The sequence below is a fragment of the Lithobates pipiens genome, unplaced genomic scaffold (assembly GCF_037356315.1).
Source record: "Lithobates pipiens isolate NorthernLeopardFrog02 unplaced genomic scaffold, aLitPip1_a1.2 Scaffold_59, whole genome shotgun sequence".
NCBI lineage: Eukaryota > Metazoa > Chordata > Amphibia > Anura > Ranidae > Lithobates > Lithobates pipiens.
In genome coordinates this window covers 2,673,310-2,698,486 of record NW_027507880.1, presented here as the reverse complement: position 1 = coordinate 2,698,486, position 25,177 = coordinate 2,673,310, and the positions used below count along the sequence as shown (strand labels likewise).

Sequence of the window (25,177 nt, the reverse complement as noted above, 5' to 3'; positions counted from 1 at the left end):
ATGGGGCAGTATGTACAGGAGAGGAGTGTGGAGGGTATGATGGGGGTAGTATGTACATGAGAGGAGTGTGGAGGGTATGATGGGTGTAGTATGTACAGGAGAGGAGTATGGAGGGCATGATGGCAGTAGTATGTACAGGAGAGGAGTGTGGAGGGTATGATGGGGATAGTATTTTACAGGAGAGGGGTGCGGAGGGTATGATGGGGCGGTATGTACAGGAGAGGAGTGCAGAGGGTATGATGAGGGTAGTATGAACAGGAGAGGAGTGTGGAGGGTATGATGGGGGTAGTATGTACAGGAAAGGAGAGCGGAGGGCATGATGGGGTAGTATGTACAGGAGAGGAGTGGGGAGGGTATGATGGGGGCAGAATGGGGAGAAATTTTGGGCAGTGTCTGTGGGGCGACTATGGAATGATGTCCCTCAGCTGCGGGGTAAAAAGCAGCTCTAAGTGAGGTCTGTCAGCTGGATGTATGAAGTGGACTGGTGGGTGATACAAGCTGGAGGGGGGTTGGGGGCAGAGAACTGGTCAGATAGTGATGGTGTGTCTATAATAAAAAAAAGCTATTGTGCTCATCCACTAATATATACAACAATAAATCATACAACAATACTACTCAATGAAAACAATCTCCTGTAATAAAAGATGCCAGCCTCTAGCACTCTGTGTATGCCCAGATGATGTGATAGTAATTGATGACCATTCACGTAACCCTATATTGCCCCTGGTCTGAGCTGAATAATGTTCCCGGGTCTCCGGCAGTACAAAACTAAGCCCATTGTTTACCTTTCTTAGGCCTTACAGCAAATCCCCCCAATAGCAGCCCCACCCAACACAAGGTTTGTTTTCAGAAGAAGTTTCCAACTTAAGCTTAGGAGAAAGAAGAGTCCACACAACGACAGACATTTTACTCTTTATTGGAACACATTTGATTCATAGTTGATTTACATTAGATTATGTCAGTCATCCCAATGGTGATGGTACATTCCTTAAGTTGCAAGCAGATAGAGAACAGCATAGATGGGCGTCGAGGAGCAGCCCAAACCTTTAGGAGTTTTTTCTAGAGTCCTACATCCTAAGCCAAAGGGATATGAGTATCCTCATGTGTCTTGCACCTCCTGTCATTGTTCCCCCCCTATTTTAAACCCCCAGGAAGTTAAAGTCTAACATATATAACTAAATATTAACAAATTGTGAAGAAACATTTACCAACCCATTTTCTTTTCAAGACTAAGATCAGGTGTGGTCCTATTTAGTAAGTTCAGTAATCGGTTAGTCTTTTGTTGCCTTATCAAAAGATTATTTCTGATTGGTTGTTTTGGCTTACTGCCACCGTGCATTATTTATCTTTGCAAAACATTTCTGAAAGAGGTACATATTTAGAAGAAACATCAAAACTGGAGATACAGTGATAAATCGTAAATAAGATGTAATTTTTCATATAGTCACATGTATTTAATTCTTTTCAGGAGAGTAACTGAACACAATCACCAAAATGTATTAAATTGATTGTAAACCTCAGACATGAAATATGAACAAAGCACATCCCTCTATAGTCTGTACGTATCTCAGTCCAGAGCACTAAGTGTCATTTATGCCTGCTGCTTTATTCCTATGCTATGTGTAAGAAAAACTTGTCAGAAGTGACTCAGACATCAAGTGCCTCTGATTGACAGCCTCAGCTCTGTTCCTGTGTGCTGTGTGAAGGGGGGGGGGGTGTATCTTCCCTCCAATCAGTTCTCAGCTATCCCCTCACTGAGCTCTGCAGTGTGTGTGTTGCCATCTCCCCCTCACCCCTGCTTTCTGAAAGCTCAGACAAGCTGCATAAATTCTACACTTTGAAGGTCTGTAGAGAATTTAGGACCATAGATAAACAGGTGCAACTTAAGTAGGAAGATTTGTTTCATCTCTGTGTATCATCTGAGGCCAGTCACTTCACTGGGTTAATGTAAGGATTTACAACCACTTTAATGCTTGGTATATGGAGTCGCGCAAGAGAAAAAAGGAATGTAGCTTCTAAAAGTTTGGTTTTTGAAAAATGATAAAATGAGAATTTGAAGGATAAAAGAGGAGTATGAATTCAAATAATTGGCTTATTTGCACTGATCTAAAACTCACAAATGAAAAAACGTTTGCTTGCGCAATTCTCATCATTCCACCCTCCATCATCCCACATTTCCACACAGTGCTCTTCGTTACGAAGGTTGTTGGGTTCACCTGCACGCCAGTTGAAGTATGTAATGACTTGTCCAGACAGATCTCTAAAGTCACCCCTGTGCTGCAAGTCGTTTATACCCATAAATGTGTGCGTTTCAACCTTTTTGCGGAGGGAGAAAATGGCTTGGTTTTCTTCTTGGGTCCGAGGTACGGCCAACTGACCTCCGCCACTGACACAGATGGTTTTGGCCTCGTCGTAAGTGACTTCCAATCTATTCATAATATAGTTTTTGCTTCTGCTTCTAGCAATGTCTTTTCCAAATGAAAAAACTGTAATAGTGAAATGAAAGGAAAAAGAAAACATTTTTATCATGAAACTTAATTGAACACATAGTAGAAAGTAACATCTGCCACTTTTTATTAGGTTAAAGGAATCCTCTAGGTCAGGGGTGTCCAAACATTTTTCAAAGAGGGCCAGATTTGATAAATTTAACATGCGTGAGGGTCAACCATTTTGCTTGACATTCTTTGAACCATTAAAATTAAAAGTAAATTAACTAATACACTGTACAACAATAATTCTCTTGCCTTTGTGGCTGTGTGTGGTGAAGAATCTAAGGATGAGCATAGGCGTGCTATTTAGGTACTTATTGGCATATAATACCCACCTTCACATTAAGAGGGAACTTTCAAGAAAAAAAACTTACATTTTAGATAAAGAACTGTGAAGCAAAATAAGGACCAGTGCCCATCAATGCAGCCTAATCAGTGCCCATCTGCAGCCTCTCCATTGCTATGAATGCAGCCTCACCATTGCCAAGAATGCAGCCTCACCATTGCCAAGATTGCAGCCTCACCATTTCCATGAATGCAGCCTCACCATTGCCAAGATTGCAGCCTCACCATTTCCATGAATGCAGCCTCACCATTTCCGTGAATGCAGCCTCACCATTTCCATGAATGCAGCCTCACCATTTCCATCGTTGCAGCCTGATCCATGCCCATTTGCATCCTTGGAGGGGACAGGGAGGGAGTGGGACGTGTGCTAACAGATAACATACAGGAGAATCTCCTGTTTATGTGGCAGCCTCTTTAATACAAAGTCCCACCCCCTATGATAGACAGAACAGTAGTCCAATGATGGCCCAGGAGACAGGACTTCCTATTACAGAGGCTACCGAGTAAACAGGAGTTTTCTACTGTATGTAATCTGACGGCACTCATCCCACACCCTCCGAAGAAATTTAAATATGTTATATATGGTAGAAAAAAGGAGTGGGTTGCGCTAAAAACATAAAATAAAAATATATCACCAAGATTAAATAAGTGAATATTAACACCGATCTTATACGGAATTCATATGCAATAATTACAATAAGAACATCAATATACTAATGTAAATATAGACTAGAAAAAATCACTCCTATATATTAAAGGGGAAACAAGGAATGATGATTAACCGGTCATGTGACAACAAAAAACACAATTGTTAAACCGTGTGTATGTTAAGGGGAATACAGAAAATATTGATTGACTGGTCAGATGAAAAAAGAGAAGACACAATTATTAAACAATGTGAAAGGAACACTTTGGTAATAATAACGTTTAAAAAGTCCATAAAAAAAAGTCCCAAATTCAAAGGTAGTGATAGTAGCTCCGCAGTGATAGAGTGATGACAGACCATCCAAATTAATGTGAGTTTTGAACACCTCCACCACGGTTAACACTGCCGCTTACCAGAAGCATATGGTTCTTTGTTACAGAGAACCATAAAGAGCGAATGACTGACTCCCCCAGTCCCCCCCGTACCCCGTGACCACGTCCCTTAGTGACAAAACGCGTAGAGGGGAAGGAGGAGCGATGCCCTGACGTCACCGCTTTGCGTGTTTGTCCCAGAAGTATCGGGCGTTGTATATCGAGACCGGCCGGCTCGAATTTCATATGCGATTTGTTCACTGGTACTATGCAGGGCCGGCGCTACCACTAGGCGGACTAGGCAACCGCCTGGGGCGCACTGCCGCCTAGGGCGCCCGGCCGCTGGTTATTTTATTCCTGGCTGGCTGCACTGTCCTTGCTGCAACTACTACTGTGCCAGTGCCATGTCAAGCAACAGCGCCATCCGCCCTCCCGCCCCGCCCCGCTCTGGCTTTCCAGTAATCCTCTCTTCTGTTATAGTATCACCTCGCCGATCCGCCCCTCCTCCTCCGATCCGCCCCCCCTCCTCCGATCCGCCCCCCCTCCTCCGATCCGCTCTCTGTCAGTCTGTCTGTGACTATGTCACATTAGCCATGATGATGATGATGACACGCAGCAGCTGATGAATCATCACAGACCATCGGACTAACAGAGAGTGGAGGGGAGGGGGGGGTGGAGGGGGCGGACGGCTGCTGTGCCTGTGTGTTATCATGAGTATGTCACAGACCATCGGACTAACAGAGAGTGGAGGGGAGGGGGGGGTGGAGGGGGCGGACAGCTGCTGTGCCTGTGTTACTGTTATCATGATGAGTATGTCACAGATCGGACTAACAGAGAGTGGAGGGGAGGGGGGGTGGGGGGGGGGGGCGGACGGCTGCTGTGCCTGTGTGTTATCATGAGTATGTCACAGACCATCGGACTAACAGAGAGTGGAGGGGAGGGGGGGGTGGAGGGGGCGGACAGCTGCTGTGCCTGTGTTACTGTTATCATGATGAGTATGTCACAGATCGGACTAACAGAGAGTGGAGGGGAGGGGGGGTGGGGGGGGCGGACGGCTGCTGTGCCTGTGTGTTATCATGAGTATGTCACAGATCATCGGACTGACAGAGAGTGGAGGGGAGGGGGGGGGGGAGTCGTCATGATGATAACACACAGGCACAGCAGCCGCCCCCCCTCCCCCCCCTCCATTCTCTGTCAGTCCGACGGTCTGTGACATTACTCATGATGATAACACAGGCACAGCAGCAGCAGCCGTTCCCCCCCTCCCCCTCAGTCCTCTGTGACATGATAACATGTGTCATTTGATAGCACAGCACCCCTGGCCCCGCCCCCACGCTCTCCTGGAATAGAGGATGAATGGAGGATGGATGCAGCATGCATCATCATGGGATACAGCAGGGCGACGTCGGCATGGCGCTTGAAGGCCACTCTCTGAGCTTGGGGTCAGGTGCGCACAGCCTGGGCTAGCTGGAACAGGAAGAGAAGAGGCACCACTCCACACGAGGCAGGTACACAGGCTGGCAAATACAGTTGGTGCCAGCAACAGGTTACTGGTGTGACCGTGAGGTAAGCAAAAAACTGTTGCTTTCTCTCTATTAGGCCCCTTTCACACTGGGGCGGTTTTCATGTGCTACAGCGCTAAAAATAGCGCCTGTATAGCGCCTGAAAAAACCGGCCCCTTTCACTCCAGTGTGAAAGCCGGAGGGTTTTCACACTGGAGCGGTGCGCTAGCAGGACGGTAAAAAAAGTCCTGCTAGCCGCATATTTGGAGCGGTGAAACCGCTCCTACCTATTGAAATCAATGGGGGAGCACGGCTATACCGCCGGCAAAGCGCCGCTGCAGCGGCACTTTGCGGGCGGTTTTAACCCTTTTTCGGCCGTTAAACGCAGACCGCCGCTAAAACAATGGTAAATCGCTGCTAAAAATAGCAGCGCTTTGCCGCCGACACCCGCACCGCCCCAGTGTGAAAGGGGCCTTAATGAGAATAACATTATGTGAATGTGATGACCATGACATTTAATTTTAAAATGTGAGTGTATATATATCTATTATGTTGACTGATCTGCCAAATGTCCCCCCAAGTCTGTAATTTATGGGCACTGGTGAGGCGGAATTGTTGAGCGCTGGTGAAGCGGTATTCTGGGGGTGGAGTCAGGGGCGGGGCCAATGGGGGGCGGCAAAATGAGGTTTCGCCTAGGGTGCCAAAAATCCTTGCACCAGCCCTGGTACTATGTAAGTGTGCAATTGGCTTTTTATTTGTTTTATTAAAGTGTTAGGTTTTACACTATTGCGAGCCTTATATTTTTTATGATCGCTGATGCGAGGGACTGCTTGGAGCTGTGAGAAGTCCTCTTATCTCTCTATCCATCCCTGGACTGGGGGAGTCAGTCATTCGCTCTTTATGGTTCTCTGTAACAAAGGACCATATGCTTCTGGTAAGCGGCAGTGTTAACTGTGGTGGAGGTGTTCACAACTCACATTAATTTGGATGGTCTGTCATCATTCTATCACTGCGGAGCTACTATCACTACCTTTGAATTTGGGACTTTTTTTATATGGACTTTTTAAACGTTATTATTACCAAAGTGTTCCTTTCACATTGTTTAATAATTGTGTCTTCTCTTTTTTCATCTGACCAGTCAATCAATATTTTCTGTATTCTCCTTAACATACACACAGTTTAACAATTGTGTTTTTTGTTGTCACATGACCGGTTAATCATCATTCCTTGTTTCCCCTTTAATATATAGGAGTGATTTTTTCTAGTCTATATTTACATTAGTATATTGATGTTCTTATTGTAATTATTGCACCTAATTCCGTATAAGATCGGTGTTAATATTCACTTATTTAATCTTGGTGATATATTTTTATTTTATGTTTTTAGCGCAACCCACTCCTTTTTTTCTACTTTTTTGTTGAATGTAGTATAACATTTCGGTCTGCTGCATGTTTTAGTTTTTTGGGATTGGGCAAGCGCGGTTTTTCTTTTTTTCTTTCATATTTACGTTATATATGGTATCCCGTTCGTGAGATTCATTAGGGTCCACAAAAGATATGCCATATTTATCGGCGTACAACACACACTTTTTTTAAATGGGGGGAAATCGAGGGTGCGTGTTATACGCCAATCCCCCGCTGTTGCTAGGGCTTTCTGCTGCTATCTGCGGCTTCCGTCTATTTTTGGCCACACTCGGCCATTCGCGGCTATCTTCGGCTATTCTCGGCTATCTTCGGCCACACTCGACCGTTCTCGGCAGCTTTCCGAAAGCGGAAAGCCACTGAGAATGGGCGAGTGTGGCCGAAAATAGCAGAGAACAGCCGAAAATTCCCAAAAGCCGGAGAGAACGGCCGAGTATGGCCGAAAATAGCCGAGAACGGCCGAGTGCGGCCGAAAATAGTCGAGAATGGCCGAGTGCAGCCAAAAATACCCGGAAGCCGCTGAGAACACCCGAGAACTACCGGCGCCATTTTTAAATGGCAAATGACTGACAAGGCTGCAAATGCAAGGCTGCATAAGACTGACAAGGCTGCAAACGACTTACAAGGCTGCAAATGCAAGGGTGCATACAACTGACAAGGCTGCAAATGACTGACAAGGCTGCAAATGACTGACAAGGCTGCAATGCAAGGCTGCAAATGACACTGACAAGGCTGCATTGATGGGCATTTAAATGTAAGTTTTTTTCCTTAAACTTGCCTGCTGTAGGTGGACAACTGTGGCAGCCATTGATGATCTCCATCTAATAATTGTAATTTAGAGGGCTCAGCTGCTTAAAATCCAGATGCCTAAACTGTAGCCTCAGCAGTAGCTCTTGTTCATCTAAACATGTACTACAGGACACTAGACATGAGTAAAATATTTTGTTTCGGAATTTCGTTTTCGTCCGAAAACTTAATTTATTTAGTTACTCCCGAAATTCGTTTTTATTTATTTCGTTTTTCGTTCAAAAATTGCATTCGTCCGAAAATCCACATGAATTACGGTCGAATCTGTCTTGGAAGGCTTATGGTGTCTGTCAATGTATAAAGAAGATTTGACGGAGCTAACTATATAGCATACTTTAGAACCCTATTAAAGTCTATGGGACTCCAACGTTCAAAATCTAAAGTGCTAATTTTAAAGGCTAATTTGCAAGTTACTGTCCTAAAAAGTGTTTGGGGACCCGGGTCCTGCCCCAGGGGACATGTATCAATGCAAAAAAAAGTTTTAAAAACGGCCGTTTTTTCGGGAGCAGTGATTTTAATAATGATTAAAGTGAAACAATAAAAGTGTAATATTCCTTTAAATTTCGTAGGGGGGGGGGGTTGTCTATAGTATGCCTGTGAAGGGGCGCATGTTTCCCGTGCTTAGAATTGTCCCTGCACAAAGTGTCATTTATGCAGGAAAAAAAGTCCTTTAAAATCACTCGCAGCTATAATGAATTGTCGGCTCCGTAATACAGAGAACACTCATTGAAAGTCATTGATAAAAAAATAAATAAATAAATAAATAAAAAAGCGTGGGGGTCCCCCAAATTCAATTACTAGGCCCTTCAGGTCTGGTATGGATATTAAGGGGAACCCTGCCTCAAATTTAAGAAAACATTTGACGTGGGGTTGCCCCTAAATATCCATAACCAGACCATTCAGGTCTGGTATGGATATTAAGGGGAACCCCGCATCAAATTTTAAAAAAAATTGACGTGGGGTTCCCCCTAAAAATCCATACCAGACCCTTTATCCGAGCACGCAACCTGGCAGGCCGCAGGAAAAGAGGGGGGGACGAGAGAGCGGCCCCCCCCTCCCTCCTGAACCGTACCAGGCCACATGCCCTCAACATTGGGAGGATGCTTTGGGGGTCTGTGACCCCTCAAAGCACCTTGTCCCCACAAAGGGCCTCATCCCCACAACCCTGGCCGGTGGTTGTGGAGGTCTGCGGGCGGGGGGCTTATCAGAATCTGGAAGCCCCCTTTAACAAGGGGACCCCCAGATCCCACCCCCCCCTGTTTGAAATGGTAAGGGGGTACAAAAGTACCCCTACCATTTCACAAAGAAAATGTAAAAAATGGTTAAATAAAACAAACGGTCGGTCATCTCTCCAGCGATGTCTCATCTCATCCAGCGCAGCGATCCATCCTTCTTCTGTCTCCTCCACGGAGACACTACAGGCATTCCGGCGGCTGATGTTTCTTATATACGGAGGGCGGGGCCACCCGTCACCTGACCCCGCCCCCCTCTGACGCAAGGGGAAACCCGGGGTTCCCCGTGACGTATGGGTGACCCCGCCCCCCCTCTGATGTAACGGAAACCTGCCTGGGTTACATCAGAGGGGTGCGGGTCACCCCTACGTCACAGGGAACCCCGGGTTTCCCCTTGCGTCAGAGGGGGGCGGGGTCAGGTGACGGGTGGCCCCGCCCTCCGTATATAAGAAACGTCAGCCGCCGGAATGCCTGCAGTGTCTCCGTGGAGGAGACAGAAGAAGGATGTATTCGCTGCTCGCTGGAGAGATGACCGTCCGTCGCTGGATAGCAAGAGTGGATTACCGCCGCTGGAATCTTTTTTTTATTTTTTTATTTTTAATAAAGGAATTTTTCAAAAGTGTGTTTGTTTTATTTAACAATTTTTTACACTTTCTTTGTGAAATGGTAGGGGTACTTTTGTACCCCCTTACCATTTCAAACAGGGGGGGGGCCGGGATCTGGGGGTCCCCTTGTTAAAGGGGGCTTCCAGATTCTGATAAGCCCCCTGCCCGCAGACCTCCACAACCACCGGCCAGGGTTGTGGGGATGAGGCCCTTGTCCTCATCAACATGGGGACAAGGTGCTTTGAGGGGTCACAGACCCCCAAAGCATCCTCCCAATGTTGAGGGCATGTGGCCTGGTACGGTTCAGGAGGGAGGGGGGGCCGCTCTCTCGTCCCCCCCTCTTTTCCTGCGGCCTGCCAGGTTGCGTGCTCGGATAAAGGGTCTGGTATGGATTTTTAGGGGGAACCCCACGTCAATTTTTTTTTTAATTTGATGTGGGGTTCCCCTTAATATCCATACCAGACCTGAAGGGTCTGGTTATGGATATTTAGGGGGAACCCCACGTCAAATTTTTTCTTAAATTTGAGGCAGGGTTCCCCTTAATATCCATACCAGACCTGAAGGGCCTGGTAATTGAATTTGGGGGACCCCCACGCTTTTTTTAAAATTTATTTATTTATTTTTTTATCAATGACTTTCAATGAGTGTTCTCTGTATTACGGAGCCGACAATTCATTATAGCTGCGAGTGATTTTAAAGGACTTTTTTTCCTGCATAAATGACACTTTGTGCAGGGACAATTCTAAGCACGGGAAACATGCGCCCCTTCACAGGCATACTATAGACAACCCCCCCCCCCCCCTAAGAAATTTTAAGGAATATTACACTTTTATTGTTTCACTTTAATCATTATTAAAATCACTGCTCCCGAAAAAACTGCCGTTTCTAAAACTTTTTTTTGCATTGATACATGTCCCCTGGGGCAGGACCCAATCTCCTATTCTATATCGAACTGTTGTAACAATGAAAACGAAAATAAAGCATTTATTTATGTCGGATCTTTCGTTTTTCGGATTTTGTGCTTTCGTTATCGTTTGTCAAAACGAAAACGAAAATAGCTGAAATTCGGACGAAAATGCATTCGGACGAAAACGAATGCACATGTCTACAGGACACCTAAAAATCATCCTGCAGGCTCCTCTGCACTGCTAGAGCAGTCCCTGCAGCCTGAACTCTCCTATGCTTCTGTGGTCTAAGTTCTTCTGACTTCAACAAGACCAATGCACTGATTTTTTGCTTACTACTGCAAGGGAATGCTTTTAGGTTTCCTGGAGTTGGGCTTTAAGCTTGGCACACAAATTTTGAGCATTTGCATTATTGGCTCAGTAGACTGCTGATTTCGACTATGAGCTGTGGACTTTAGCAGCATAGGTTGGACCTCCAATTCTTTCAACTCTCCTCCCCCTACTGAAGTGTCCAAAGCAACGGTCTCTTCTGCGTACCCAACTACCCATTGTCCCAAAATACAAGATATACATTACCCAACTGAAAGTAGCCCCCGTATAAAGCATCCAGCTAACCTTTTTCCTGATTCTCAAGGGTTGATTGCAGATCTCTCATCCGTGAATCCATAACAGTCATTTGCAATTTAAGATTTTCGATAGCTAAGAAAAGAGTTCACACAATCAATTTGTATGTATTATATGTTAAATAATTGTTATGTTCAGGACTAAACATTTGAATATTTTTCTACTTTTTTTTGCTCAGGAGACATTGAAAATTAAGAGGAAACTTTTCATTCCAGTCTTCCAGTGTTTGTAGCGGGCACCATAAAATAATAATAACATGCCTCTAACTGACTAATGGCAAAAACAAAAGAGCATTTCCACCATATTACCCAATGCAGAAAACCCCTATAGACAACTTCAGACTACCAACCGTATGACTCTTTACTAAATCCAACTATTCCATTTAACTTTTGTGGTTCCCAAGATCTGAGCATTTACTGTATTGACTGCATGTGTTCCTAGGGCTTTAACATCAGCAGTGGAAGCATACAACCACCAAAATAGGAAGAAGGGTCCTTGTACCCAAAAGTGACGTCTGAGATGTTCTGAAAAAGTTCCAGAAAGTTTCTGCGGAGGAGTCTCCAGAAAGAGCTGGGCTGCTGAGGCTAGTGACCCTGATGAGTACCAGTACTTAATACTGAATCAAGGCTACACTGCTACACCTGGCTAGAGACCAACACCACTGGAGGGACCACAGAGGACCATGCCCTGGAGCGGAGGAACCCACAAGGCCATGGTTGCACACCACAATTGGTGAAAGACTGCTTCTCACATCCTTGCTGAGGTGGGACCTTGCTAAAGTTGCAGTATCCAGGTCTGTGACTGCAAGACCCAGTGAGTTGCAAGAGAGAACTTCTGAACCCAGAACATCTGCTGCTTTGCCCAAGATAACTGCTACAGTGTTGAGAGCTGTTGATGTCACCCTTGGTGACTGCAAGAGTTGGCCTGCTCATGTAGTCAGAGTTTCAGACACCTACAATAGGAAGAAGATCATGTGACAGACCTCTGAGAGGTCAGAGGCCTTGGCTGCCATCTTTATTATACTCCTGCTTAATGACACAGCCTCCAGGGATTCATTCTGAGTATATGTCTCCCTTTCCTGTTGGAATTCCAAATTTCTATTGAGAGCATTTCAACATAGCCTTGGACCCCACCACTGGCCACCATCGGTCATTAGGGGGAACTGTGATTTATAGCCCTTGAGTCTAGACTTCCTGCATTTAGGGTACCCCATAGATCAGGTCTTAAGAGGTATAGACTTTGCCCCTTCAAATCAAGTTTTGGGTACCCTGTTTAAGAGGCTTTAATTATTTATTTATTTTTAACAAATTGTGTTTTGGTTCAACCCTGATTTTCTTCTGTTTACAATTGTTTGTTATTATTGTTGCTGTTATTTGCCCTGTTGAACATGCTGCCCAAAAGAAATCCTTTCCTTTAGCCTTAATGTCAGAGATTGTGGTACTGCATGAAGGGTCATTACCACCAGGACCCAGATAACCCAAACATCAATGGCTCTACAAGTTCAGACATTAGGCACTAAAAATAACTCCCATCCATCTAGCAATGGCGAAGCAAGAAGCATGAAGACCCCTAGGGTAATCCCCAGGAAACACAAAGAGGTAATCTGATTGTTTAAAAGAAGGTAAGCTTCCTTCTCTGGTAAAGTACACTGAACATACAAAACTGCTCCCCAGTCCAATAAAGTTTGGGACACCCATGCTCCACGTTTAGAGAGAAACTTTCTTTAAATATTTTGGAGCAGGACATAAGGAAGAAAGAACAATGCTCTGGGTATGGTGAATAGCAGGACCCACCTTTGGGAGGAAGGAGGCCTTATGTGTGCTGTGTAAAGGGGGGGTTGTATCTTCCCTCCAATCAGCTCTCAGCGATCCCCTCACTGAGCACTGCAGTGTGTGTGTGTTGCCATCTCCCCCTCCACCCCTGCTTTCTGAAAGCTCAGACGAGCTGCATAAATTCTGCACTTTGAAGGTCTGTAGAGAATATAGGACCATAGATAAACAGGTGCAACTTAAGTAGGAAGATTTGTTTCATCTCTGTGTATCATCTGAGGCCAGTCACTTCACTGGGTTAATGTAAGGATTTACAACCACTTTAATGCTTGGTATATGGAGTTGCGCAAGAGAAAAAAGGAATGTAGATTCTAAAAGTTTGGTTTTTGAAAAATTTAAAAAGGAGAATTTGAAGGATAAAAGAGGTGCATGAGTTCAAAAAATTGGCTTATTTGCACCGATTTAAAACTCACAAATGAAAAAACGTTTGCTTGCGCAATTCTCATCATTCTACCTTCCATCATCCCACATTTCCACGCAGTGCTCTTCGTTACGAAGGTTGTTGGGTTCACCTGCACACCAGTTGAAGTATCTAATGACTTGTCCAGACAGATCTCTAAAGTCACCCTTGTGCTGCAAGTCGTTTATACCCATAAATGTGTGCGTTTCAACCTTTTTGCGGAGGGAGAAAATGGCTTTGGTTTTCTTCTTGGGTCCGAGGTACGGCCAACTGACCCCCGCCACTGGCATAGATAGTTTTGGCCTCGTCGTAAGTAACTTCAAATCTATTCATAATATAGTTTTTGTTTCTGCTTCTAGCAATATCTTTTCCAAATGAAAAAACTGTAATAGTGGAAGCACTGCTAGAGCGGTCCCTGCAGCCAGAACTCTCCTATGCTTCTGTGGTCTAAGTTCTTCTGACTTCAACAAGACCAATGCACTGATTTTTTGCTTACTACTGCAAGGGAATGCTTTTAGGTTTCCTGGAGTTGGGATTTAAGCTTGGCACACAAATTTTGAGCATTTGCATTATTGGCTCATTAGACTGCTGATTTCGACTATGAGCTGTGGACTTCAGCAGCATAGGTTGGACCTCCAATTCTTTCAACTCTCCTCCCCCTATTGAAGTGTCCAAAGCAACTGTCTCTTCTGCGTACCCAACTACCTATTGTCCCAAAATACAAGATATACATTACCCAACTGAAAGTAGCCCCGTATAAAGCATCCAGCTAACCTTTTGCCTTATTCTCAAGGTTTGATTGCAGATGTCTCAACCGTAAATCCATAACAGTCATTTGCAATTTAAGATTTTCGATATCTAAGAAAAGAGTTCACACAATCAATTTGTATGTATTATATGTTAAATAATTGTTATGTTCAAGACTAAACATTAGAATATTTTTCTACTTTTTTTTTGCTCAGGAGACATTGAGAATTAAGAGGAAACTTTTCATCCCAGTTTTCCAGTGTTTGTAGCGGGCACCATAAAATAATAACATGCCTCTAACTGACTAATGGCAAAAACAAAGGAGCATTTCCACCATATTACCCAATGCAGAAAACCCCTATAGACAACTTCAGACTACCAACCATATGACTCTTTACTAAATCCAACTATTCCATTTAACTTTTGTGGTTCCCAAGATCTGAGCATTTACTGTATGGACTGCATGTGTTCCTAAGGCTTTAACATCAGCAATGGAAGCATACAACCACCAAAATAGGAAGAAGGGTCCTTGTACCCAAAAGTGATATCTGAGATGTTCTGAAAAAGTTCCAGAAAGTTTCTGCTGAGGAAAGTCTCCAGAGAGAGCTGGGCTGCTGAGGCTAGTGACCCTGATGAGTACCAGTACTTAATACTGAATCAAGACTACACTGCTACACCTGGCTAGAGACCAACACCACTGGAGGGACCACAGAGGACCACGCACTAGAGCAGAGGAACCCACAAGGCCATGGTTGTACACCACAATCGGTGAAAGACTGCTTCTCACATCCTTGCTGAGCTGGGACCTTGCTAAAGTTGCAGTATCCAGGTCTGTGACTGCAAGACCCAGTGAGTTGCAAGAGAGAACTTCTGAACCCAGAACATCTGCTGCTTTGCCCAAGATCACTGCTACAGTGTTGAGAGCTGTTGATGTCACCCTGTGACTGCAAGAGTTGGCCTGCTCATGTAGTCAGAGTTTCAGACACCTACAAGAGGAAGATCATGTGATAGACCTCTGAGAGGTGAGAGGCCTTGGCTGCCATCTTTATTATACTCCTGCTTCATGACACAGCCTAGGGTACCCCTAGGGTAATCCTCAGGAAACACAAAGAGGAAATCTGATTGTTTAAAAGAAGGTAAGCTTCCTTCTCTGGTAAAGTACACTGAACATACAAAACTGCTCCCCAGTCCAATAAAGATTGGGACACCCATAAACTGCTCCACCATCAGGGACATTAGCTTTCAGTAATTTGATCCTAAAATGTTTACTGGTTTCTTTCATTCCTAACCGATCTCCCCCCTATAAAACACAGCCCACAACAGGCTTAGAGTACGATCAACTTAGTTAACACATTCGTAGTTAAGATTATGATCTGTTTTCCATAGACCACTGTATCACCGAGGGTTTTCGAAGAATGCAGTTAACATCTACACAGTTTTCTGTAACACTGTTCGACTTACGGCCACGTTACTGTTGAGACACAGCTCCGATGTACTGCCCTTAGTACAGTGTCTTCATTATATTAGAACTGTGTACATGCCCTTACTATGTAAATGACCATGTATGGTGTACGGAGGGGTAGTTACTGAACACAATGATACGTAATCTATGTTTACCCCTTTATTCGACTCGATTTCGATACACAAGCCCATTCGGGGAAGTAAGGAGGACTTACGCCACTAACTGTTCTTACACCTTGTTTGTCTCAGTGGGATAGTGATGTGGCGATCTGAGTCTAAATGGTCGGAATACTGTGTCCGAATTGCCTCCCCGGGCATACATATCGCATTCTTGTAGTTTAGTAAACCTCTTATCTATGTTAGGCTCAGGTCATTATTTGATGTTTAGTGTACCCTAGACATAGATTGCTCATTGGCTTTTATTCGATAGTACGAATATATCGCTGTTGTTGTTTGTTAATGGTACTCCTTTTTACAAATTCGTATAAGTGGGCTCTCCTCAAGTGTGGAAGACTACGTACTATCCTTTCTTCCTTTCTATATTGTGGGCTTATTCAAACAACTTACGGGCTGACAGCGAGTGTACAGGTTAGGTTAGGATAGAATTTTTCGAGACGAGGCACACCCCTAGGGGAAATGTTAACCCGCTTCCCTTGATAGCACCTTTATTCATATTATTTCTTTGGACCGGATCTCGGTCACACATGTAGTCTATTGAATCTATCCGTCCTGAGTCATTTGGTTCAACCCCACCACGGTTGTGTGGACGGAAGTGTCTTGCCGATAGCTCGACACTGTCTATACGGACACCGTACTTTTCCCAGACGTTTTCACTCTGAGGGAGAGGCTGGTCCTCCACCCTTATAGTGAGCACCTAAGGGCATAACCCTAATTCCCTACTTCTTTTCCCTCTCCTTTCCTCCCTTACTGACCCTCCCCTTTTCTGAATCACAACCCAGGTATGTTTAACGTATTACACGTAAATCTCACAATATGCACGATCGACACCCTCTCACTCCAACCCCTCAGGTCAAACTATATTCGCTTAACGTAAAAGGTCTCAATACTCTGGAAAAAAGATCACAACTATTCCTTCTCTTGCGCAAAGCTAAAGCTGATATCGTGTTTCTACAGGAAACACATTTTAGGACAAATAAAATACCTACCTTACGTTCCTCCCTTTACCCAACAGTGTTTCATGCCACTAACGCCTCAGCGAAATCAATGGGGGTATCGATCCTCATTTCTAAGAATTGCCCCTTTCAGGTGCAGGACTCGCTGTTGGATAAAGAGGCTCGCTATATCTTCCTGAAAGGAGAGTTGTTTAATAAAAAAATTACATTAGCTAACATTTACGCGCCCAACCAACAACAAGTTCCGTTCTTTAAATCCACGATGCAACAACTTACATCCTTTTATCAAGGTACGCTGGTGGTTGGAGGGGATTTTAATGTAGCTATGGCCCCCACTTTAGACTCCTCGAATGGCACCTCTTCGATAGCATACAGCGCACTACGGGCAATAAAATCTCAGTTGACCACGCTAACACTACATGACGCGTGGAGAACATTATACCCGACTGATAAAGATTTTACCTACTACTCACCTCCCCACAACAAATACTCGAGGATCGACTACTTTTTTCTCTCTCAGACGGATCTAGAATGCTTGCTTGCTGCTTTCATAGACCCTATGGTGCTCTCTGATCATAACCCGGTTTCGATCACCCTGTCTTTCCCTACAAGACCGACGAAACCTTTTATTTGGCGATTGGATAACTCTCTGCTAAGTGACCAGAAGGCAGTACATACAATAACCTCTAGCTTAACAAATTATTTTGCTGAAAATGCCTCCCCTGAGATTCATCCTCTAACAAGATGGGCGGCACATAAATGTGTGATTCGAGGAGAATTTATCTCCCTTACGGCTAGGAGACGGAAGGACAGGGGATCCGAATCGATAAGTTGTCAAAGACCATTCATTCACTAGAATTGCTACATAAACGAACGTTAGCGGAAAACACTTTACATACACTACAGAAGGCCAGGTTAGATCTCTTGGAAGAATTAAGCATACCAATCAGAAGGAAATACATCCTTATGCAACGAAATTACTATGAATTTGGCAACAAAACAGGAAAATTCTTAGCGAGGGCAATCCAAAAAAGGAGAGCGATGTCCACAATTCATCACATAGTTGACCCAAAAGGCCATAAGATTGAATCCCCATCTGGAATAGTGGAACAATTTAAAAAATTCTACTCAAATCTCTATAACCTCCCTCACCATCGCTCAGCAGGAACGCACCACGACAGACTTAAAAAGATAACGGATTTTCTGGACGACAATTGTCCAGGGAGTATTTCTGAAGAAGTAGCCATAGATTTAGAGAAGCCAATAACGAAAGAAGAAGTCTTAGCCGCCCTTAAACAGCTTAAACCGGGTAAAAGCCCTGGCCCAGACGGCTTGCCTACACTTTATTATAAAACCTTCTCGGGGGGTGTGGCTTGGCGCTCAACGCGGATGGCAGCACACTAGGTGAGCTCCGTCGGACACACGGCCCTACGGACTGAAAACCCACCGCACAGCCATCAATGCCGGGTAAAAAAAAACTGCAGCACGGCACCCTCTCGCCCTCGATGTGGCCAGACCCCCGCGGAAGCAAGAAACATCTCGGAGCTGTTTAAACACAGCTCCGCCATCAGGAGCAGCACGGCCAAATCCAAGATGGCGCCGACACCCCGCCATGAGGTGAACCAGAGCGGAGACTCAGACTCAGCCACGGAGGCCCCAGGTAGGGGGAAAACTAAGTCAAACCAGCCCCTGACATATGCGGACATGTCCTGCTTTACAGCGGACATTAAATCTACCTTCTCAGCCACAATCACTGACCTGAAAACGAACCTGGTGGTTCTTACTGAAAAACTGGCAGCCACAGAGCATGCAGGCAAGCAGAGGGACAAGGCTCTCCATAGACTGGATGAAGTGGCAGCGGCACATGCACAGCCTTTTATTGAAATGAACGGACACTTGGAAGACCTCGATAATAGAGGTAGAAGGAACAATATAAGGGTGAGGGGTATACCCGAATCTGTGGACACTGACCAAATAGCCCCCACACTACAAAGAGTGTTCAATAGTCTCCTGGATAGACAAGAGGACACAGTGATAGAATTTGTCCGGGCACACAGGGCCCTCAGACCAAGGGGTTTGGACAATGCACCTCCCAGGGATGTGATTTGCTGTCTCCAAAGTTTACAGCTAAAGGAGTCCATAATGCGCAGGGCCCGCAGAAATGACAGGATTGTTTTTAATGGTGAGACCATCATGCTGTTCCAGGACTTATCACAGATCACTCTTAGGAATCGCAGAGCCTTACGCCCACTGCTTGAGCAGCTGAGAGAAAAGGACTTTAAATACACGTGGCGTTTCCCCTTTGCACTTATTGTATCAGCTAACGGTCACCAACATGTGCTGCGATCGCCTCTGGACCTACCGGACTTTTGCGCAAATTTGGGCTTGGAGCCTGTGGAGCTGCCAGATTGGTATGCAGAATTTGCCCTTCCTCCTAAATGCAAAAGCCAAGCTCGCTCACCATTCTCCACCCCGGAGAAGCACAGCAACAAGAGACTGAAATATGGAAAAGCTAGAGGCTCGAAAGTTTGCACGCCAAACCTGAGAGGTACCTTGGAGCGAGATAGGTCTGGAGACTAAAGTGTGAGGTTCACTCTGCAGCACCGTTGCCAGCTTTTGTTTCTGTTACTTTTAGCAAACCTGGAAAGTTGATGGACCAATGCTATCTGACAGTGTGTAAGCCCTTTTTTATGTTGATTTGATTGCCCTGCAGTGATGACCAGCGGACTTCACACCATTCCAGCTCCCACCGGGGGTCATCAAGCCTAACACCACATCCCCTTAGACGGCTCAGTGGACTTCTCCTTTACACGAAGAAGAAACCGACATCTACCCATCTGCACAAAGAGCACCGACTTGGCACCCTGATCTGGCAAGCTGGATGGTTCTCCATGGGACTGGGGAGGGGCGCCACATGGAGGGTTACCGCTTATACCTCAGAAAAACAGCACAAGTTTATTATATTGAGGCGGTCTAATGCTTTGCCTTTCAAAGCTACATGGTCTATCTGGGATGTGGTTGGGCATGCATTTACAGGTGCTGGGGATGTTGGTGGGGATGGAACGCCGCCACGACGCTTGGAAGGCAGTGGCTGCTGCAGGGTTTTACATGTTTAGGATGTTCGTTAAGTTCACTATGTTTGCAATGTTACATATGTTCTACAAAACAGGTGGAGTTCGGGATCAGGCGCCTTACTTTGGTGGGGCACGGGATTCCGCTCTCTCTGGGTTGATTAATGTGCTTGTTTACTAAGTTTATGTATTTGAGCCGTGTGTCGAGTGGAGATCTTTCTATAGCAACAGACTTATTCACAGTACTTAGGAATTTGTGTTGGTTCCCATACAAGTTCCGAGTTGCCGTCTCCTTCTCTCCCCCACAAGGTGCTCTGGTTCTCCCAGGGTCACCACATAGCAGCTAGATAGGGAACTATCTAGTGATAATGCTCGTTCTCTTTTTATTCTAGCCTTAGATCTCTATTCCCTTAGGGGCTTTGGGTCAACCTCTTGGTTTAATAGCTTAAGATTGTCTGATATTTTGTCCACACTTTAACGCCACCCTCTGGTACCTCTACTTCTCTTTTTGCTTTTTCTTTTCGTGCACAGAGTCTTCCGAGCCTCAAGCCTCCTGGGCGCGCGCCATGGCCTATGCCTCCCTGGGTGTTGCACCCACTGTGATATCCCACAACGTAAGGGGATTGAACATCCCTGAAAAACGCACAACGCTGTTACGAGAAGTCAAGAAGGGTAAGCCACATTTTGTGTTACTACAAGAGACACACTTTAAGACAAATAATGTGCCTAGACTCACTTAGGGCTTTCCACTCCACGAACAACCTAGCCAAATCCAAAGGGGTTTCAACTCTAATCCATAAAAACGCACCTTTTGAACTGACGGAGCAATTGGTTGACACAGAGGGACGATACATATTCCTTAAAGGGAGGTATGGCAGAATACCCATTGCTATAGTGAACGTGTACTTCCCCAATAAAGCTCATCTGACGTTTGGCAGGCATTTGGTCCACCAGTTATTGGGTTTTGCAACTGGCTGCCTGGTTCTGGGTGGAGACTTTAATATACCACTGAGTCCTCTATTGGACACCTCCATGGGCAAAACCAGTGTGAGATATAAAACTCTCCAAAGTATCAAAAAGCTCTTACAATCCCTGCAACTGGTTGATGCATGGAGATTTCGTAATCCAAACGGGCACGATTACACATTCTATTCCATCCCACACAAAAAGCACATTAGATTAGACTATCTTTTTATATCTCAGAATAACCTAGCCAAATTGACTGACGCCCGTATTGGCCTGCAAACGATCTCGGACCATGCCCCAATCGCTCTTACACTGACCATGACCAGTTCCCCCCCGTCTGCGCAATCCTGGAGACTGAATTCCTCCGTACTTACTGACCAGACGTTACTGCCTAAATGAAAAGAATCCATCGTTGATTTCTTTGCGCACAACAACACCCCAGATGTTGACCCCCTGACCATCTGGGAGGCTCATAAGTGTACGCTGAGGGGTGAGCTGATGAAAATGGGGGCCCAACGTAAAAGGCTGGAGAAACAAGAAATATTAGCACTGACAGACCGCATTGACAAATTAGAGACGCTGCACAAACAGTCTCTCTCGATAGACTCGGCCAGGGAACTGCTGGACTTGCGGAAAACGCTCCAGCAGATTTTTGAAAGGAAATCTAAACGATTCTTATTCTTTAGGAAAAGAATCTATTACGAGTCGGGGAACAAAACAGATAGGACGTTAGCCAGAGCCCTCAAAGAGCAGAACTATAGCAACGCCATACTTGGTATCAAACAGTCAAATGGCTCTTTGGACATTACCACAGAAGCCATAGCAGGCCACTTTCATACATACTACTCCAATCTTTATAACCTTCCACAACAACATAGACAACCAGATATGGCAGGCGACAGAGCCCAGATCATTACAGACTTTCTTGCTAAGAGCGGTCTCCCCTCCCTTGATAGCTTAGATTCTGATTCTTTAGAAAAACCAATAGGAGTGCAGGAGATTAGACAGGCTGTCAAAGCACTGAAACTGGGCAAAAGCCCGGGCCCGGACAGTTACACTGCGATCTATTACAAGACTTTTCTTGACCTTTTGGAAGGCCCCCTGGGGAAGGCCTTGAACTCCTTGCCCCAGTCCAAGAAAACGTCACCAGACTGGCTCGCGGCCTTTATAACGGTCCTACCGAAGCAAGGGAAGGACCCCTCGGAGTGTGCAAGCTACCGTCCAATCTCGCTTTTAAACCTAGATTTTAAAATCTTCGCTAAAATTCTGGCGGAAAGACTAAAACCATTTCTGGCTAAATTGATAGGCCTGGAACAGGTGGGCTTAATGCCGGGGAGGGAAGCCAAGGATAATGTTATCAAGTCCTTGCTCTTGATTCATGCGGCGGAACAGGGCGCTGTCGAGGGCCTTCTCCTGTCTACGGACGCGGAGAAGGCCTTCGACAGGGTGGCGTGGGATTACATGATGGCCGCGTGCAGGCATGTGGGCTTGGGCACAAAAATGCTGGCTTGGATCTTGGCTCTATACCGGGATCCCACGGCGCAACTGAAAATAAATGGCACACTCTCCGAGAGGGTCCGCATTACTAATGGCACGAGACAGGGGTGTCCGCTGTCTCCACTATTATTTATCTTAACCCTGGAGCCATTTATCAGGCTGATCAATTTAGATCCTTCCATAGGAGGTTTCCGGGTGGCGGGCGGGGAGTTCAAGGTTGCAGCCTATGCAGACGACTTGCTTTTTTTTCTGACCTCCCCACACACGTCTCTCCCCAACTTGACGAAAGCCTTTAAACAATACGGATACATATCCAACCTAAAAATAAATTACACTAAATGTGAGGCCATGAATGTGACATTACCGACCCAGACGTTTATCTTGACGAAAGCCAATTCACCCTTTAGATGGGAATCCCACTCCCTGAATTACTCAGGAATTAGATTGCCTCCACGGGTCTCCCAGGCCTACGATCAAAACTTTACGCCCATACTTAAGTCCGTTGAACAAGACCTTACAAGATGGCATACGGGAAACTTCTCGTGGTTTGGTCGTGCGGCGATCGTTAAAATGACCATTCTTCCCAGGCTTCTTTATTTGATCCGCACACTCCCCATCAAGATCCTGAGACGATGGTTTCATGCCCTCCGCTCAATGATCATGAAGTTCATCTGGGCGCATAAAAAACCAAGAATTAAGTATGAATCTTTAATTAGGTCAAAGGAACTTGGAGGACTGGGAATACCGGACTTTCGCAATTACTATCTGGCCTCACATGTAGCGAGAATCATAGATTGGCACTGCCATGGCGACACTAAGGATTGGGTTGCGTTGGAAATGTCAATCAACTCAATGCCACTGACTTTTGCACCCTGGATCCCCTGGGCGGCATATCCGGATGACCTGAAGCGACACCCGCTAATCGGGACGACACTTAAACTGATACAAGACCTCCCCCAAAAGACCGAAATTACTTCAGGCAGAGGGCCCTTGACCCCACTTCAAGACAACCCAGACTTCATACCGGGGTTAGGCAACCCACAGCTTAAGACCACCAACGGAGATAGACCCTTATTAGCCAAGGACTGTTACACACACATGGAGTTGAAAGATCTTCCCAAGATGAAAAGGGAATTAAGGACGGCCCGAACTGACTTTCTGGACTCATCTCCAAGTACGGAGCTATCTCCAAAAACATGGGAAGCTAGGTACATTCTCTAGGCGCTTGACAGGCTTTGAGTCGGTGTGTCTCTCTGGTACACAAATTAACAAGGCTACCTCGATAGCCTATGAGTGGCTGCAGGAGGCTAAACAGCCAATAGGTGACGGACCCAGGAGGCGGTGGTCGGAGGATCTGCAGGTAACAATCAGTGTAAAGCAGTGGAGGAATGCTTGTGTTTTAGCTCATAAGTGCTCAATTAGCACTAAGATTCAGGAATCGGCCTTTAAACTGCTGACACAATGGTACCTGACGCCCCAAAAGCTACATAAATGGAATCCGCAGGTCCCCGATATTTGCTGGAGGTGTCAGAGAGAGGTTGGTTCCTTACTGCACATTTGGTGGCATTGTCCGCTGATTATTCCCTTTTGGGATGCAGTGAGGAAGCTCATCAAAGTTATGACAGAAACCACTTTGACCCTGGATGCTGCTGGCTGCTTGTTGCACATATCCAGCTGGTCCCTGAAGAAATACAAGCACTCTCTCACCGTGCACCTACTGAATGCAGCAAAGTCCCTAATTCCAGCACACTGGAAGTCCTCATTGGTTCCATCCGTAAAGGATTGGCTCCACAGAGTTGTAGACATTTATGAAATGGAAAACACAAGGGCTCAAGCAAATGAAAAAGTAGAGAGTTTCCTGGGAACTTGGCAACCATGGATTGTTTTCAGGCACTCTGCGTCATTCGCAGAGATTGTTTCAGGTTGAGTCGGGGCAGTATACTGCCCTAAAGGCCCTATACACATTTCTGGAAGTTACATGGTGGCGAACCCTCTGGTTCTAGGGGTTGACCCTTAATCTCTCCTTTCTCCTTCTATTCTTTTTACCCCTCCTTTACCCTTCGCCTTGTCTAATCTCTTTTATCCCCCCCCAAGGTCCCTACCCTCCCCCCACCCCAAGCCTTTCTCTGCTACCTATTCTCTCTGTAATTCTCTTCTGAGGCTCTCTGATTCTCCTAATCTCTGTTAAACACAATGGAAACATGTCTTCTGGTTAAATTTTCCAGAGGTATTCAAATTCTGTTTTATAACTCTATTCAGTAGCATTGTTATAGTATTTTGGATTCTCGATTGAAGTGGAACTATTTGGCCAAGTCGATAGCTAACCATATTTTGCTACTTTTGCGCCAGCTCATGGTACTATGTATTATGGTTCTGAAGATAATTTTTAGTTTATCTGAATGTACAAACGTGGATCACATAGTGTTTCTTGCTCCTATTGTATTATCTTTTGCCTCAATAAACTCTTTAACGAAAAAAATAAATAAATAAATAAAACCTCGGATACACTTATTCCTCATATCACTGACACATTTAATAACCTTCCTAACTCCCCCTCGATCCATGCGGAACTCCATGAAGCACATATCACAATGATACCGAAGCCAGGGAAGGACGATTCTTTGGTCCCCAATTACAGGCCTATTTCACTTATAAACGTAGATATGAAGATTTACGCAAAAGTTATAGCTAATCGCATTCTCCCTTTATTACCCTCCCTGGTCTCCTTAGACCAAGTAGGTTTTGTTCCGGGACGGGTGGCGCGGGATAACACGCTAAAAGCGACTAATGTCCATCGGTGGCTATCCACATCTCGAACCCCGGGCTTTTTTCTCTCGTTGGATGCGGAGAAGGCGTTCGACAGGGTGGCTTGGGATTACATGTTGGCAACACTCAGGAAAATGGGCTTCAAAGAACGTGCCTTGCAATATATCATGGCCCTTTATTCATCCCCCACAGCCAGAATTAAGGTTAATGGTCACCTGTCGGAAGCCTTCTCCTTGTCCAACTGAACCAGACAGGGATGTCCCTTGTCTCCAATTATATTTATTTTAACGATTGAACCCATGCTTCATAGGCTTCGAACAAACGCAAATGTTAAAGAGGGTTTTTAGTTTTAATAAGGGG

At 45.3% G+C, this 25,177-nt stretch overlaps 2 protein-coding genes across 5 annotated transcripts in view; one reads left to right on the top strand and one right to left on the bottom strand.

Moving 5' to 3' along the window:
• LOC143958174 (pulmonary surfactant-associated protein D-like) overlaps window positions 1-25,177 on the top strand; it is a 605,930-nt gene that overhangs the window by 71,605 nt on the left and 509,148 nt on the right. The window lies entirely within an intron of this gene.
• Window positions 901-25,177, bottom strand: part of LOC143958172 (pulmonary surfactant-associated protein A-like) — a 186,743-nt gene continuing 162,466 nt past the window's right edge. For 2 of the 4 annotated variants that reach the window (XM_077467636.1, XM_077467637.1), the window contains 3 exons: window positions 13,951-14,034; window positions 10,939-11,022; window positions 901-2,486 (listed from right to left, as the gene is read on the bottom strand). In XM_077467636.1, the coding sequence (XP_077323762.1) occupies window positions 2,107-2,486; window positions 10,939-11,022; window positions 13,951-14,034 (548 nt within the window). In that variant the 3' untranslated portion in view covers window positions 901-2,106. The remainder of the gene's footprint in view (window positions 2,487-10,938; window positions 11,023-13,950; window positions 14,035-25,177) is intronic. The other 2 variants (XM_077467638.1, XM_077467635.1) reach the window with 2 other exon arrangements.